At 28.6% G+C, this 13821-nt stretch overlaps 5 protein-coding genes across 5 annotated transcripts; 2 read left to right on the forward strand and 3 right to left on the reverse strand.

The window, feature by feature from the left end:
• Positions 1-547: 547 nt before the first annotated feature.
• On the reverse strand, positions 548-4392 carry LOC122636124 (bromodomain-containing protein 8). The gene is made up of 3 exons (XM_043827050.1): positions 4235-4392; positions 945-3961; positions 548-851 (listed from the first exon to the last, which is right to left on the reverse strand). The coding sequence occupies exons 1-3, from the start codon at positions 4251-4253 to the stop codon at positions 675-677; spliced, it is 3213 nt and encodes a 1070-aa protein (XP_043682985.1). The 5' UTR covers positions 4254-4392; the 3' UTR covers positions 548-674.
• A 282-nt stretch (positions 4393-4674) lies between these two features.
• Positions 4675-7278, forward strand: LOC122636125 (tetraspanin-33-like). The gene is made up of 5 exons (XM_043827051.1): positions 4675-5052; positions 5157-5360; positions 5431-5604; positions 5676-5807; positions 5882-7278. The coding sequence occupies exons 1-5, from the start codon at positions 4966-4968 to the stop codon at positions 6122-6124; spliced, it is 840 nt and encodes a 279-aa protein (XP_043682986.1). The 5' UTR covers positions 4675-4965; the 3' UTR covers positions 6125-7278.
• Positions 7279-7334: 56 nt separating this feature from the next.
• On the reverse strand, positions 7335-8266 carry LOC122636126 (AN1-type zinc finger protein 1-like). The gene is made up of 2 exons (XM_043827052.1): positions 7841-8266; positions 7335-7733 (listed from the first exon to the last, which is right to left on the reverse strand). The coding sequence occupies exons 1-2, from the start codon at positions 8264-8266 to the stop codon at positions 7353-7355; spliced, it is 807 nt and encodes a 268-aa protein (XP_043682987.1). The 3' UTR covers positions 7335-7352.
• Positions 8267-8347: 81 nt separating this feature from the next.
• On the reverse strand, positions 8348-8757 carry LOC122636128 (anaphase-promoting complex subunit 13). The gene has a single exon (XM_043827053.1). It carries the CDS (start codon positions 8582-8584, stop codon positions 8348-8350), a length of 237 nt encoding a protein of 78 aa, XP_043682988.1. The 5' UTR covers positions 8585-8757.
• An 869-nt stretch (positions 8758-9626) lies between these two features.
• Positions 9627-13408, forward strand: LOC122636163. Its single transcript, XM_043827133.1, has 4 exons — positions 9627-9784; positions 11606-11643; positions 11882-12130; positions 12859-13408. Exons 1-4 carry the CDS (start codon positions 9661-9663, stop codon positions 12919-12921), a joined length of 474 nt encoding a protein of 157 aa, XP_043683068.1. The 5' UTR covers positions 9627-9660; the 3' UTR covers positions 12922-13408.
• The last annotated feature ends 413 nt before the right edge of the window (positions 13409-13821 follow it).

The raw sequence follows: 13821 nt of genomic DNA on the forward strand, positions 1-13821 counted from the left end.
TATAATTTTTGTCTTGTATTTATTTTCTTCTTAACTTACAGCTTCTCCAGAAGTACACAAGTATTCTTTATTAAGATTTAATTGCGACATTAATAGAATTGTTTTTCTTACAAGAGACACATAATTAGTATAACCTTTGCCATCTTTAAAATGATATATCATATTTTTTTTACCCATACAGGTATAACGACCCATTATTTAAAGCAATTTTTGCTATACATTTTATTTATTGTATATTAATTATTTGTACTTGTCATGTTTCAATATACTAATGAATTTACAATTTATGCACACATAGTTTTTATTGACATACAAAATAATTTAAAAAAAATTATATGAGCTGTTTACTTCTTTCTTTTTTTTGTTTTTGTTTTAGTAGTTAATCTTATATCTTTGAATAAGATGGAGAAGAACCTATATTATTTATAAATATATATATATATTTTTTTTTGATGTAATAATATATTTAAATTGAAATACTGAACTAATATTTAATTTATGATAAACTTTCAGATTTACGTCAAATTCATTTTAATTCGTTTAATTGCAACATAAAATTAATTCATTTTAAATTGCAATGTAAAAAATTTCTATAATACAAAAAATAAGATAATCTTCTTTTAACAAAAATAATCTTTTTCTAATAAAAATAAGATTAATTCTTTTTCTTAAGTCTAATCATTTTCTGATTTTCTACGCTTTTTAGAGCGTGGACTATCAGTGTCATGTGGACTTGGAGTAATATGACTTCTTTTTCTTTTTACACTACTTTCACTAGCTTCGCTACTGCTACTTGCTGCAGTTCTTGTTTCTCTACGAAACGTCCCTTCTCCTGTTACTTGAACTAAAATCTAAAGACCATGTTCATAAAACATTATTGATATAGTGTTTAATATAATTTAAATATATTTAATAGTAATTTTTATGTTATTTTTTATATTTACCTGCATATGTTGTAAACATTCTTCTTGCATAGAAACTGCCATTTTATATATGAAAGTATCATGTTTGTTATACATAATAGCATTTTGAAACATAAGCATAACATCTCGTTGGAAGTGTGTAGTTGATCTGATTGTCCCATTGTCTATATTTTTTTTTATAGTAGAAAGATCCATAGGTCGAAAAATAACAGAATGATATCCAGGTGCCTGATCTTCCGTAATAGGTCTTAAGAATACAGATGCATATTTATGTGTAGCTAATCGATTATAAACTAACATAACTGCTTTCTTCCATGCTCTGTAATCAGCACCTTCTCCAGTGCTTTCATTTTCTGTTTCACTATCTACAGCAACAGTTTGTTTTTTTGAATATGTTTTCATAGCACGTCCACCGCTTAATTTGCTTAAAGAAGATTCTTCTTCATCTAATTCTGCAGTTTCTTCTCCTGCACTGACAATAGACTCTGTAGTAATTTCTTTTTTTATAGTTGGTTCAATTTCTATACATTTTTTATTGACATCTTTCTCTTCTTTTATTTGGAGCTCATCCTTTATTAAAACTTTCTCTTCAATAAAAGAATCTGTAGTTTCTAGAGTCTCTTCTACTTTTATTTCTTGTTTTATAATTTGAGACACATTTTCTGTCTGTTTCGTGTCAAATACATTTTCGGTGTTAATCTCTACAGATTCCATTCCTGTATGAATAACTTCTTCTGATGTGATGTCTTGACATGATTCTACAGCTATAGTCGATTCTTCTATTTCCTCTTCTTTTATTTCAATACCAGGTAAAGTTGAGCTGACTGTGTCTTCTGAAAAATCTTTTGTATCTTCTTTTTTATATTCATCTGTATAAATTTCTAAAGTGTCTTCTGTAGTTACATCTTGTGATTTTACGGATAATTCATCTGCTACTTCAATAATAGTTTTTTCTTTTATTAAAATAATTGGTTCCTCTTTATACGATTCTAATGATTCTGTACTTTCTACTGTATTCTCAATAACTTGTTCTTCTGTTATTTTTTTCTTATTTTCTATGCTATGAGAGCTCTCATCGTCTTCTAAAATTAAACTAATATCTTGTGACTTTTCTGTGTCTTCAGTACTTGGCACATCATTTGTTACTTCTGAGGAAACACTGGCAGCTTCAGCAGATGGTACATCTTGCTGTTCTCCAGTGATTTTTGCAAGGTGTAATTCTAATTGATCTAATTCCAAACATTCTTTATTTTCTATTTCTTCAGAAGATTCTTTTTGTTCCTTTGTATTGTCACAAGATTCTTCTTTTTCAGATATAATCATTTCTTCTTCTTCTACCTCATCCATTTCTTCTTCAATAGTACCTTCACCACTTTCTTTTACATCAGGTGTCTTTGAATCACTTTCTTCTGTTTCTACATTTGATACTGAATCTAAAATATCAAGATCTTCAATGATTTGTTTTTCCTCTACCGTTGTATTCGTTTTATTATTATCTTCAATATTATTTTCTACTTCTGGAGCAACTTCTTCATTTGGAATTACTCTGTCATCATACGTATTTGCTTCTGATTTCTCTTCTTCTTGGGAATTAGATACAGTTTCTGATATTTCTGCAATGATAACTTTGGATTCTGATGGTTCTATAGCAACTGTTCCTATAATCTCTGCAATATTAGAAGTACTAGAATCTATTTCTTCAATAGCCATTTCCTCACTGTGTGGAGAATCAGAGAGTGAAACAGCTTCATCAACATCTCTAGGCTCTGGACGTTCAGGTATCTGTGGAATATCCTGAGATTGAGGAATAGTAATACTATTAATTACTGTATTTGTATTAACAGAGTCTAAAGTTTGTGGACTGCCTGTTATTTCTTCTTTTATTAATTCTTCTATATCTCCAATAATTTCATTTATTTCATCCTTGTCTATCATTATATCTTTTCTAATTACGTCATCTATGTGATCTATTATTTGCACCATACTTTCTGATACTGGTATATTTGTTGTAGTAGGGATTGTAAGTGTTGCAGGTGGTACAGTTACTTCATTTTGAATAGGTGTTTGAGAAACTGGATTTTGAAGATTATGAACCTCTGTAGAAATAGTTTGTTGTGATACTATAGTTGAAGGTACCTGCAAATTTGGTAGTGGACCTCTTTGAGCATTTGCAGGCATTTCTAATAACATTGAAAGTGTTGGTGCACCAACTGATGGTCTTTCAGGAATAACATTTGTAATTGGAGTTGGTACCAATTGATGCATAGAAGAAGATACACTTTGCGTCATTTGTGAATTTGGTATTTTAGGACTAGATCCAAGAAGACTGGTAATAGTAGGAGAACTTATCTGTGCGGTTGATGTTGATGTTTGTATCTGAGTTGTTGGACTAGGAGACTTTAATAAACTTGTTAATAATGGAGAACGACCACCTCTTCCTTTCTTTTCATCGTCTTCCATTGAAATATCAGATGATTCTGGTAATTCTGCAGGTGTTTCTATTACTTTACGTTGATTTCTAACAGGGACATTTTGTGAAACCATTATTTCTTGTTTTTGCTGTCGTTTTACAAGCCAAGCAGAATGTGCTCTCGCTTTTTGTTCTTGTTCACGTTCTTCTTGCTCGATAGCATGCCACATTTTTTGTAATTTTTCTTCTGTTATAGAACCTGATTTTAATAGGTTTACTTCTGTTTTAAGCTGTTGGTACTCATCTCTTTGAAAAGCTAATATTTGTCCTAATTCTGCTATTCTCTCTTGTGTTAATCTTCTAACAATAGATTCTCCTGTAGTTTCTCCACTTTCTCTTTTTTTCCGTTTTGGAGTGTCTGCATTTTCCAAAAGATATGCATATTGTATTGCACAAGATTTTTGAGAAAACCAATCAGGTGGTCGTAATGCTTCCTTTTCTACGAAAGGTTTTAAAGAACGTGATACGCTCATCCAGTTTTGATCTCCAGATTTTAATACACTTGATGCTAAACAAAGTTGTTCGCGAGTACTCCATGTATCACATGATATGCGTTTAAATTTCAGTCCTGAAAATTGACATTAATAAATTATTTTGTTATAAAAAATTTACATAGAAAAATATTAGGTTAGGAAATTGAATAACAACTTAATTTTTATTTTAGTAAATTAATAAGTAACAGTAACATTTAACCAAATTTGTATCTCATTTAAATGACGCCATACAAAAAGATGTTATGTTATTGTAAAAATATCAAACGTTTATTATTATAATAAAATGTTAACCTTAAAATAGTAATCTTTATTTTTTATACGAATAAAGATTTGTCATATAAACTTACTATCTTGCACCGACGTCATTTTGTTTAAATAAAATATTGTATCATTCGTCTGCTTGCAATCATTAATTATTTTGATCGCATTTAAATATAATAATTAAAACTTTTCTTCATTATAACTGTGCAGTCACCGTTATGTTATTAAAACTCACAATCATTGAACGAAAATAATGGAATGCACGGAATTGGAAAGGGTTCGTAAATACATCAGTATTTTAACAATTTGAGGAATAATTCTGTTATATATAATAATAAAAAGTATATTTTCAAGAAGAATATTTTGTTTCTATACGTTTTTTAAGAAGACTATTTAAAATTGCATGGGATGATATATAATAAATATAACCAAAATAATATCATAACTGGAAACGTTTAATATGGAAACTTAATCCGGCTTAATAGGAGTTTCCAATGCAACCCAATTGTATTACTTAAGCATTTGAAAATAGGAATACGCGGAATTGAACCGTGATGGTAAAAGCAAAAGAAACTGTCAAAGTATGTTGTGGTCATATATGTCAATATTAAATTGTTCGCGATCAAGTTTAGTCTCTTAGAAATATAATAAAACGCTAATGAATACACGCGGAGCATGTAAAATGAAAGAAATATTAACACACACAGTATAGTTATTACATAAACCATCACGAATTTATCGTATTACTGACTGCATTGGTGTGTATTACGTGTCTTGTTATAAATTTAATATTACTATTTTATTCAAATACATAGAAATGATTAATCGAAGGCGCACAAATAATTTCACATATGTTAGTTCATGTGTGAAATATATGATATTTACGCTCAACTTTGTATTCTGGGTAAGTGAACATAATTATATCCTCGATCAGTATTTTGTCAAATTGATATATACAAATGATGCCATATGCAAAATTGAATATAATCTTATATTTTGATTATACAGTTATTCGGTGGTCTTTTAATTGGGGTGGGTCTGTATGCCTTTGTTGATAAATGGCAAGCAACTGGTTCCGTAAGAGTAGAAAATGTATATGATGTAATATTGAATATCTCACTTGTAATGGTAATAGCTGGAGGAGTTGTATTCGTTGTCAGTTTTGCTGGATGTGTCGGTGCGCTTCGTGAAAATACCTGCCTACTTAAATTTGTTAGTATCACAGAAAATTAATTTATACTTTATCTTATTATATATTATATCTTATATCAAAATATTACAGTATTCGTTGTGCCTGTTGATTTTCTTCCTTCTTGAAATGGGTGTTGCAATAGTTGGTTTTGTATTTCCACATACATTACAATCCTTACTAGAAGAATCTTTTACTGAAAAAATTATTCAAACATATAGAGAAGATCCAGATTTGCAGAATTTTATTGATTTTGGACAACAAGAGGTAAGTATTTCTTTTAATATTAGTTGAAATAAAAATAATAAAAGTTTAAAATCATGTCTATTTCTTTATAGTTCAAATGCTGTGGTTTAAGTCAAGCTGGGTATATGGATTGGGGCAAAAATGAATATTTTAATTGTTCTAGTCCTAGTGTTGAACATTGTGGTGTACCATTTTCTTGCTGCATAAATGCTACAGATATAAGTGTAAATTTTTTAATTTCATCAATGAAAAATTATACAAAAATATATTTATATATATTCAATATTATTATTTGCAGAGTGGACTCGTAAATATAATGTGTGGATACAAAGACAAAGTCTTAACTCTTCCTGTATCTGAAGCAAGTAAAAAAGTCTGGACCAGTGGTTGTATTGAAATTGTTCGTAATTGGGCTGAACGCAATTTATATACGATAGCAGGCATTGCTCTTGGCATAGCTCTTAGTCAGTTATTTGTTATTTATCTAGCGAAGACTTTAGAAGGTCAAATTGAATTACAAAGGTCTCGTTGGCATTCCTGAGCTTGACTTCAGGCCACCTACCGCTACTCCATTCATTCTCCAGTAAGCAGGCAGGTGGCCAACAACTATACACAAGGCCAGAATGCTAAAGCAAAAGCATATGTTCGACTGACATTGCTTATTATATTTGCAATCTCATTATACATAGTGTGCATTTTATTTCTGATAAAATTCATTCTTTACTATTTTCATTTGTACTTAGGCAAACAAAATTTTTTTACTTAATATCATGAGAAGAAATTTGCATTCTTTTTATAATTCTTTTACTTCCATCATACTTATCATTATCTTTAAATACATTCATTTTCTAGCTTAGAAACACCTGGCCATTGTATCCAAATAGACTCCAGTCTTCTTTTAATACTAAATTGATATTTTAATACTAAGTGTATAAACGTCCGATATATTTACATATCCATATACCTTTTTTTTAGTATTAAGTCTGGTCTATATATGCAGACCACATCTTGATGTGTTCAAAGAAACTAAATGAGATTTATGTTATGGCTATTTGTGTATAGCCAAATTGGATATAATCTTTATCTTAACTCAAATTTCTTGAAAATAATTTTTTATAATACTTCAAATGTGATCTTTGACAACCATGTGAGGTGAAATGATGAAAATATTTTTTACATAGATAGCCATTTTTTTTTAGATATTATTTCATTTATAAAAAATTAAAGACAAATAACTAAGATATAAATAATTTAATTTAATACTGTTTGTATTAATATATTATACATTTATTATGCAAACATTTACTCGAAATATTTTTATGTCTAACAGCACCTGAAAATACGCACATTGCTTAAGTTACTAATTCATTAATTTTTTAAATATTTGTAATGTTATGATATAGGATCATCAATAAGAATAAGAAGATATTATATTTTTAATTTGTTAATTTATATGTTCTTTTTTAATATGGTGCACATTAATTACACCTATGAGCAGAAGAACATCCAGTGCCAAAATCAGAATATTGTCTTACATTTTTCTTTAAAACAAATTTGACAATAATCTGGTATGAATGATTTGTTTATCCAGTAGGTATAAAGTGGATTTACTGTGTCTTTTTATCAATAATAAATGTAAAACTGATATATAAAACCTTCTAATTTGTAATAAACAAATATTATTCTAATATAATATCCTTGCCATCATCAACATGACATAATTATTTATAAAGGGTTTACATACTCAAAAATGATAGTTATTGATACATTTATTTATAGAGGGTAAGATCTACAGATGCGTTATCAGAATATTCTAAAATAATGCACTGCCCATCGATAAGTAAAGAATTTTCAAATAGATCTGTTAAAGGAGTATCCATTTTATCACATATGCATTCACCAGTATTGTGATTGAATAAATGCAATTTATTTGTAGTCGATGTATTATTGTTGTTAGGAATTTTAAATATGTCAGCCGTTGAATCTATGATTTTACCAATTGTCCAATTTTTATTCATGTAAATACCTTTCGGGGTGCTTGTTACTTTACTTAAAATAGTTACTGGAGGATATACAAGAAAATAACAGCGTTCATTCATAGGTACATTTTTAGGACCTACAGCAACACTTTTCACACGCATCAATTGTACCTGATAACAATGAAAAAGTTTTATATATATATCTATATATATATATATAGTGATTATTTCAAATAGTTGTAATAAATTAGAATCAATAGATAAATGTTTTTACATACTTTGTTAGCCATAGCAGTATTTTTTGACTTTTTTAAAGAATCAGAAACTTCTTGATCTACTATTGCTTTAGCTTGAGCAAATTGTTTTTTAGGTATTTGCCATTTCTTAAGTTTTTTTAATGTCTCATCATCATTAGTTTCAAAACAACCATGATATCTATGCTTTAAACAGAAATGAATCTTACATTTGTAGCATAACATCTCGGTAAGTGATGTTTCTTTACAGTCTTGTTTAGAACAAACAAAATTTGAAGATGGTTCTTTCGATGATATAACATCCGACAGAGATTTAGAACATTTATGCGATTCTGCGTTAAAATGATCTTTACAGAATGTCAAATGACAATGATCACACTTAAATGGCAGAAAATCTAATTGTTTACAATCGTCCAGTGCACAACATTCTCCAGTATTAGGAAATTCCATTTTTCTTTATTTTCATGTAATAATTTAGTTTCACTATTGTTTTTTAATAGATATTATCATCTAATAATATTTTAACGCAATTTAATTATGAGACGGAGTTGGCGAATGCAAATGATTTTCGCTGAGTGTACCTAATGCTAGGTTATTCCACTTTTGTTCTAGCTCTTTTAACGTCATATGTGAATCACCATTGTCACTTTCAGGATCTGGTAGTTCTGCTACAGGTACTAAAATATCATCGATAGGTAATTTTTCTTTACGCCAACCCTCGTCGATTAAATCTAATAATCTACCATCGCCGCATACTTGGCTGTCCATTCCGTTATATTATTTAATAATTACAATTATGATTTTTGAACTTAAAACTTATCAAAAATACAATTCTCGAAAAATATCTATTTATCGAAAATCGTGATACCAACTTAAAGACAATGTCTACTAGGCGAAACTGTTTTATTATTATAAGTATAGGTTACAAAAAATCTAAATTCACAATGTTCATATAAAAACATAAGATTTTAGTAAAAGTTAGACTTCGATTGTCGTCGATAGTTGCGCTAGTGTCGCCTTCAAATTTCCCGCGTATTTTAATTTTAACTTTTATATCGAATATGATATGGAAACAATTTGAAAATTTTATTCATTTTAAACTTTTTCATATCTTCCATTTGTAATTTCAAATATTATCAAGCTTATATATTCGAGATATTCTTAATTTATAAGTATGCTTTTTCTTAATACATTATTTTTATTAAAAAAAAAAAAAATATATATATATATATACACACATATTTTATGACTCACGCGGTCTGATCTAAACGATTTGAGTTCATTGTTTTTAGATCTTTGGAGCGTTCTAAGAATGGCGATGAGAATCAAGTCACGCTTTCCGAATATGGAAAGGATGAGATTAACCCACTCATCGATGATCCTTCATTTTGTTCTTCTCTTAAAATTCGTAATAAGGACATTATCGAAGATATACGTATAGTACGTGAAAGTTATCGAAGGTGAACAGGTTTGGTTAATGGCGTCTTTATATATTGGTCTCTTATGTGCATAGTAGAATCGTTCTATGATATAATAAAAATAATGTGCGTGTACTATTATATTCCAGGAAGAAAAACAACAACACGATAATAATTATGAATTATTAATCAAGGATAAGAAAAGTAAATCTTTTCAAGGTGATCGTTAAAAAGGAAAAATATCGGATTGACGATTCGTGTTCAATCTAGTGACATATACATATCATACATACACACACATACATATATATATATATATATAGTTGAATGTATAACGGTATTATGTATGTATATACGATCTTAGAAGTCGCAGATTTGTGGTCGTAAAGATAGGTGTGTACTCAACAGTATTTGATCACCCGTTGGATGAACAAAACGCTTCGTCGAACGCATTCTCAGTCGACGAAGGAACGTTCTCTCGCGTGGTTCCCATCTACAGGTGTGCGAGTGATCATCTCCCTTAGACGAGAGTGTAGCCATCCAAGTATGGGTGAGTAATAAAATTCGATGATCATTCATTTAATTAAATCGACGAATAATAGTCGTATATCGATTCGCCAATACCGTTACATTACGTATAGTTTTTTATCTTTAAATTTTGATTCGTATCCTCGAAGACTTTTCATGGGGAATATTTAGACTCGAAACAATGGGTTTGATCCAAGAGTATAAATCATAGTATTTCTTAATCCAACTATCGAAAAGAGAAAGTTCGAGAAGTAGAATCGTTCATACATAATTTTCTTTTTATTTTCTTTAGTGACCCTGATATTTTTATAGAAAATTCGCCATTTTTTTTTTTATGGATTTCAGATTTATTTTTAACATGACTCATCATATTTAAATTACGATCAAATCGAATCAATTCTCGATCCTTAGACATAGTACTGTGATTGACTAACATTTTTTACCGTTATACATGTATAAGAATGAATGAGATTTTATGTTTAAATCGTTTTTTTCAATGAGTCACTATACTCTATTCTTTTTCATAATTATACAAATATATATATATATATATAAACAAATAAATAAATAAATATAAATATATATATATATATATAAACAAATAAATAAATAAATATAAATATATATATATTTATTTATTTCTCCCAAAGAATATATCTACATTTTGTTACTTATAATATATACAAAATTTTATTATTTATACAAAAAAATTAAGTTTCATTAACTTAAGGTATTATAAAAGTATTTTGTATTATTTTACAAACATTCAATCGGTGATTAAATATAGAATATTAGAATTGAACAAATATAAAGTAAATTAGATTATTATATATATATATATAATTTGTAAATAATAATAATAATAATAATAATAATATATACATATAGAATAAACGTAACGCATGCTTTGATATCAGTGTATTTATCTTAAAAAAAAAAAATATTTCTACTTGAGTAGATTTTAAAAAGAAAAAGATCGTGAATCGTCGAATTTGATATAGACCAAGAGAGAGAGAGCATTATTGTATCGTCGTAATCGTTGATAATTCTCGTGAATTTGTAGAGCTACGTACATATATAGGGTCAGTAGCTGCAATTACATTGCAGTTATCATATTAACTCCGTAGTCCTCGCTCGCAATCTTTCTGATTAGACCTCGTCCTAAACTCAAATGGAGAATGAGTCTAAGGCCAGTGCATATATACTTACATCCTATGTTTCATCTCCCCACGGAGAGGATGATGGAACATAGGAATCTTTCAATATTGAAAGATAGCATATCGTCACGTTAAAAAATTCATTTTAATCATCTAATCATGATATATTATTACAATCGATTATATATGTCCATATATATATATTTGTTTTTATTTTCTATTTGTATCTTTTTTCTTTTTATTTCTTTATTTGATTTTATTTTCTTTTTTCATATCTCTTGAACGTGAGACGAAACTAATTTGAAGTTTATTAGTGAAGTTAAATATGAATAACGATTTTAAATTTGTCGTTCTTGTTCAAAAGAAATATATATATATATATATATATATGGGAACTAAATTTTCGTAATTACACGAGATATGAAAATGATTAAAAACTAGATCGATTTGTTCACGCACGATAAATATGACTAGGGGACAAAGTTCAAACGCGTTCCGATTTATATATTTGGTCAATTTTCAGAACGATATAATTAGATCGTTTTGCGCAATATTGAATGTAGGGCAATACAAAATTGAATAGATATCCTTTCGCTACTTTTTATATATATATCGAGTTACGTTTCCTTTCGTTTCATTTACCTTTGTTCTTTTTTGTAATTTTGTAATTTTTTTTTTTTTTTCAGGAGTCACTCACGCCAGCAGTCTATTCGTCGTGCTCGCTGTAAGTGAAACGTTTAATTAAAATGTCACTTAAGATATTTTCTTAACTTCCTTTGAAGTATCGTAATTTAGACGTATCTGAGATGTAAAAGATTGAAGTTAAATATTATGTCTCATTGTTAAATGATGAGAGAGAGTATAAATCATTTATTAAAAACTAGGACGAAAGTGATCATATATACTTGTTTTTTCTTTTTTCACTTTTAATTCTATTTTTTCTTTCTTTTTTTTATCCTTAGGTATTTCTGATAACAGTGGAAGGAGGCGATATAATACGCAAGAGTATTGTTTTCGACAAGAACACGCCGGACGTGTTTTATTGTCCTCAGCACAAGCCAACTGGATTTGAAAAAATGATCGTAAAAGCGAAACCTTTATGGAGGCTTTGTCAATTTGAGGGTAAACCCATTCCAGAAGATTATAAAAGCGACTGTTACAATGATGTCGACGAATCGGAGTACGCTTGTAAGGAAAAATATAGAATTATGGTGAGTAATATTACATAATAATAATAATAGTAATAATAATAATATTAATAATAATACTAATAGTAATTATTATTATTATTATTACTATTACTATTATTATTATTATAGAAAGTTTCCTTAACATGGAAATATTGAGATCGTTATGATCATAAGAATCAAAAGTATATACTTGGCTGTTGTACAGTAACAAGTTTTAATTCATGCGAATCGATCGAAGAGAGGAGGAAGTCTTGTGTAAGCGTATAATTACGAATTACTATATTATTTGATGAAGCCATTTTTTCCAACACTCCCTCTCTACAACTTTTACTGTTATTCTAGTTTCTCATAGGGTGTTATATAAAATGTATGAGCAAGAGCGAGAGCGAGAGAGAGAAAGAGAGAGAGAGAAAGAGAACGTAGCTCTTGAAAAGAATTATTTTCTTTCCTTTTTTTTTCTTCCTTTTTACATTTCCAACATATATTTACAACGAATAAAATCATTGATTCTTTTCTTTTTTCTTTGAATATTATCTTTTTTTTTAACCCGATATTTTTTTATATTTTATAATTTTTCAGAAAAAAGATCCCTCTTTCGAGTAATCGTCAATAAGGCTACATCCTTCATTTTCAATCGTTTGCAATGCCCTGACACATCGTATAATGCTACATGCTCCATTCCGAATCATGCGAATTCATCGTAACACTACGTGTAACCTTTGGTGTTGGTTCTTTTTTTTTTCTTACAGAAACGAATCAAAAATGCGGAGGGAGACGCAAAACCCATTGACAACGACTACATCGAGAAATAGATGAAAATGACGATGCTGCACGGCCAATCCACGCGCAAATCCATAAACACTATATAAACAAAAAAAAAAAAAACAACAAAAAGAAAGCAAAAAAACCAAAACAACGCCCCAAATTTATATCTTACTAATGCTCGGGCTGCGCTGTCGCAGGGTTCAATATGTACAGTAATATTGACTAGCAGGTGGCAGAACACATAACGTATTTTCACCTAATCATTCAATGGCCCGCTTCGCTTTTTTCTTATCTTTTATATATATATATATATTTGTTTTTTTTTTGTTTTTTTTCCTCCCTACAAATTACGTACTTGTAGATATTGACAAAATGTAATGTAACAATCAATCAAATGAAATTTAAGTTGAGAACATGACAGAACATATACGCTTGATATAAGTATGTTTTATATAAATAGTAACATTTATGTAATTTGTATTATAGAAAGAAACGAAATCTTTTACAAATACAAAATACGATCCTTATAATCTGTGATTTAATATTTATATTATTCTTTCTGAAACCGTATGAAGAATGGTAATGTTCTATTTTATTATAATAAATAACGCGATTCATTTTTATTATTAAAAAAAAGAAAGAAAAGAAAGAACTTGTATCTTTTACAATATTAATAATAAAACTAACACCGATAGAGCTTGGCAGTCAATCATTAACTCTAAGACCTATGGTATGGTTTTAGGCGCTAACGCTGCTTAATATTTCAGTCATAGAAAAAAAAAGATAATAATTATCAGAATTTTTTAAACTGTAGTACTATAATAATAATCAGTTTCTTAACAAATTCATGTATGATATTTGAATTGTCTTCGGAATATTTTTATAAATAATATTACTTTCTTTTCCAAAAAAACAAAACAAAAAAAAAGAAAGATCTAAAAATATCA

This window comes from Vespula pensylvanica, chromosome 20 (genome assembly GCF_014466175.1).
Source record: "Vespula pensylvanica isolate Volc-1 chromosome 20, ASM1446617v1, whole genome shotgun sequence".
In the NCBI taxonomy this organism is placed as follows: Eukaryota; Metazoa; Arthropoda; class Insecta; order Hymenoptera; family Vespidae; genus Vespula; species Vespula pensylvanica.

What these genes read in the sequence shown, in the direction of transcription:
- LOC122636126 (XM_043827052.1), bottom strand. Translation starts at nt 8,266, where the DNA reads ATGGAATTTCCTAATACTGGAGAATGTTGTGCACTGGACGATTGTAAA. An exon ending in ATACTGCTATGGCTAACAAA is followed by an intron (nt 7,734 to 7,840) that starts GTATGTAAAAAC and finishes CATTGTTATCAG; the next exon opens with GTACAATTGATGCGTGTGAA.
- LOC122636163 (XM_043827133.1), top strand. Translation starts at nt 9,661, where the DNA reads ATGAACAAAACGCTTCGTCGAACGCATTCTCAGTCGACGAAGGAACGT. An exon ending in GTCTATTCGTCGTGCTCGCT is followed by an intron (nt 11,644 to 11,881) that starts GTAAGTGAAACG and finishes TTTTATCCTTAG; the next exon opens with GTATTTCTGATAACAGTGGA. An exon ending in AGGAAAAATATAGAATTATG is followed by an intron (nt 12,131 to 12,858) that starts GTGAGTAATATT and finishes TTTTTCTTACAG; the next exon opens with AAACGAATCAAAAATGCGGA.
- LOC122636128 (XM_043827053.1), bottom strand. Translation starts at nt 8,584, where the DNA reads ATGGACAGCCAAGTATGCGGCGATGGTAGATTATTAGATTTAATCGAC.
- LOC122636124 (XM_043827050.1), bottom strand. An exon ending in AATGTTTACAACATATGCAG is followed by an intron (nt 852 to 944) that starts GTAAATATAAAA and finishes CATGGTCTTTAG; the next exon opens with ATTTTAGTTCAAGTAACAGG.
- LOC122636125 (XM_043827051.1), top strand. Translation starts at nt 4,966, where the DNA reads ATGATTAATCGAAGGCGCACAAATAATTTCACATATGTTAGTTCATGT. An exon ending in ATACCTGCCTACTTAAATTT is followed by an intron (nt 5,361 to 5,430) that starts GTTAGTATCACA and finishes AAAATATTACAG; the next exon opens with TATTCGTTGTGCCTGTTGAT. An exon ending in TAAATGCTACAGATATAAGT is followed by an intron (nt 5,808 to 5,881) that starts GTAAATTTTTTA and finishes TATTATTTGCAG; the next exon opens with AGTGGACTCGTAAATATAAT.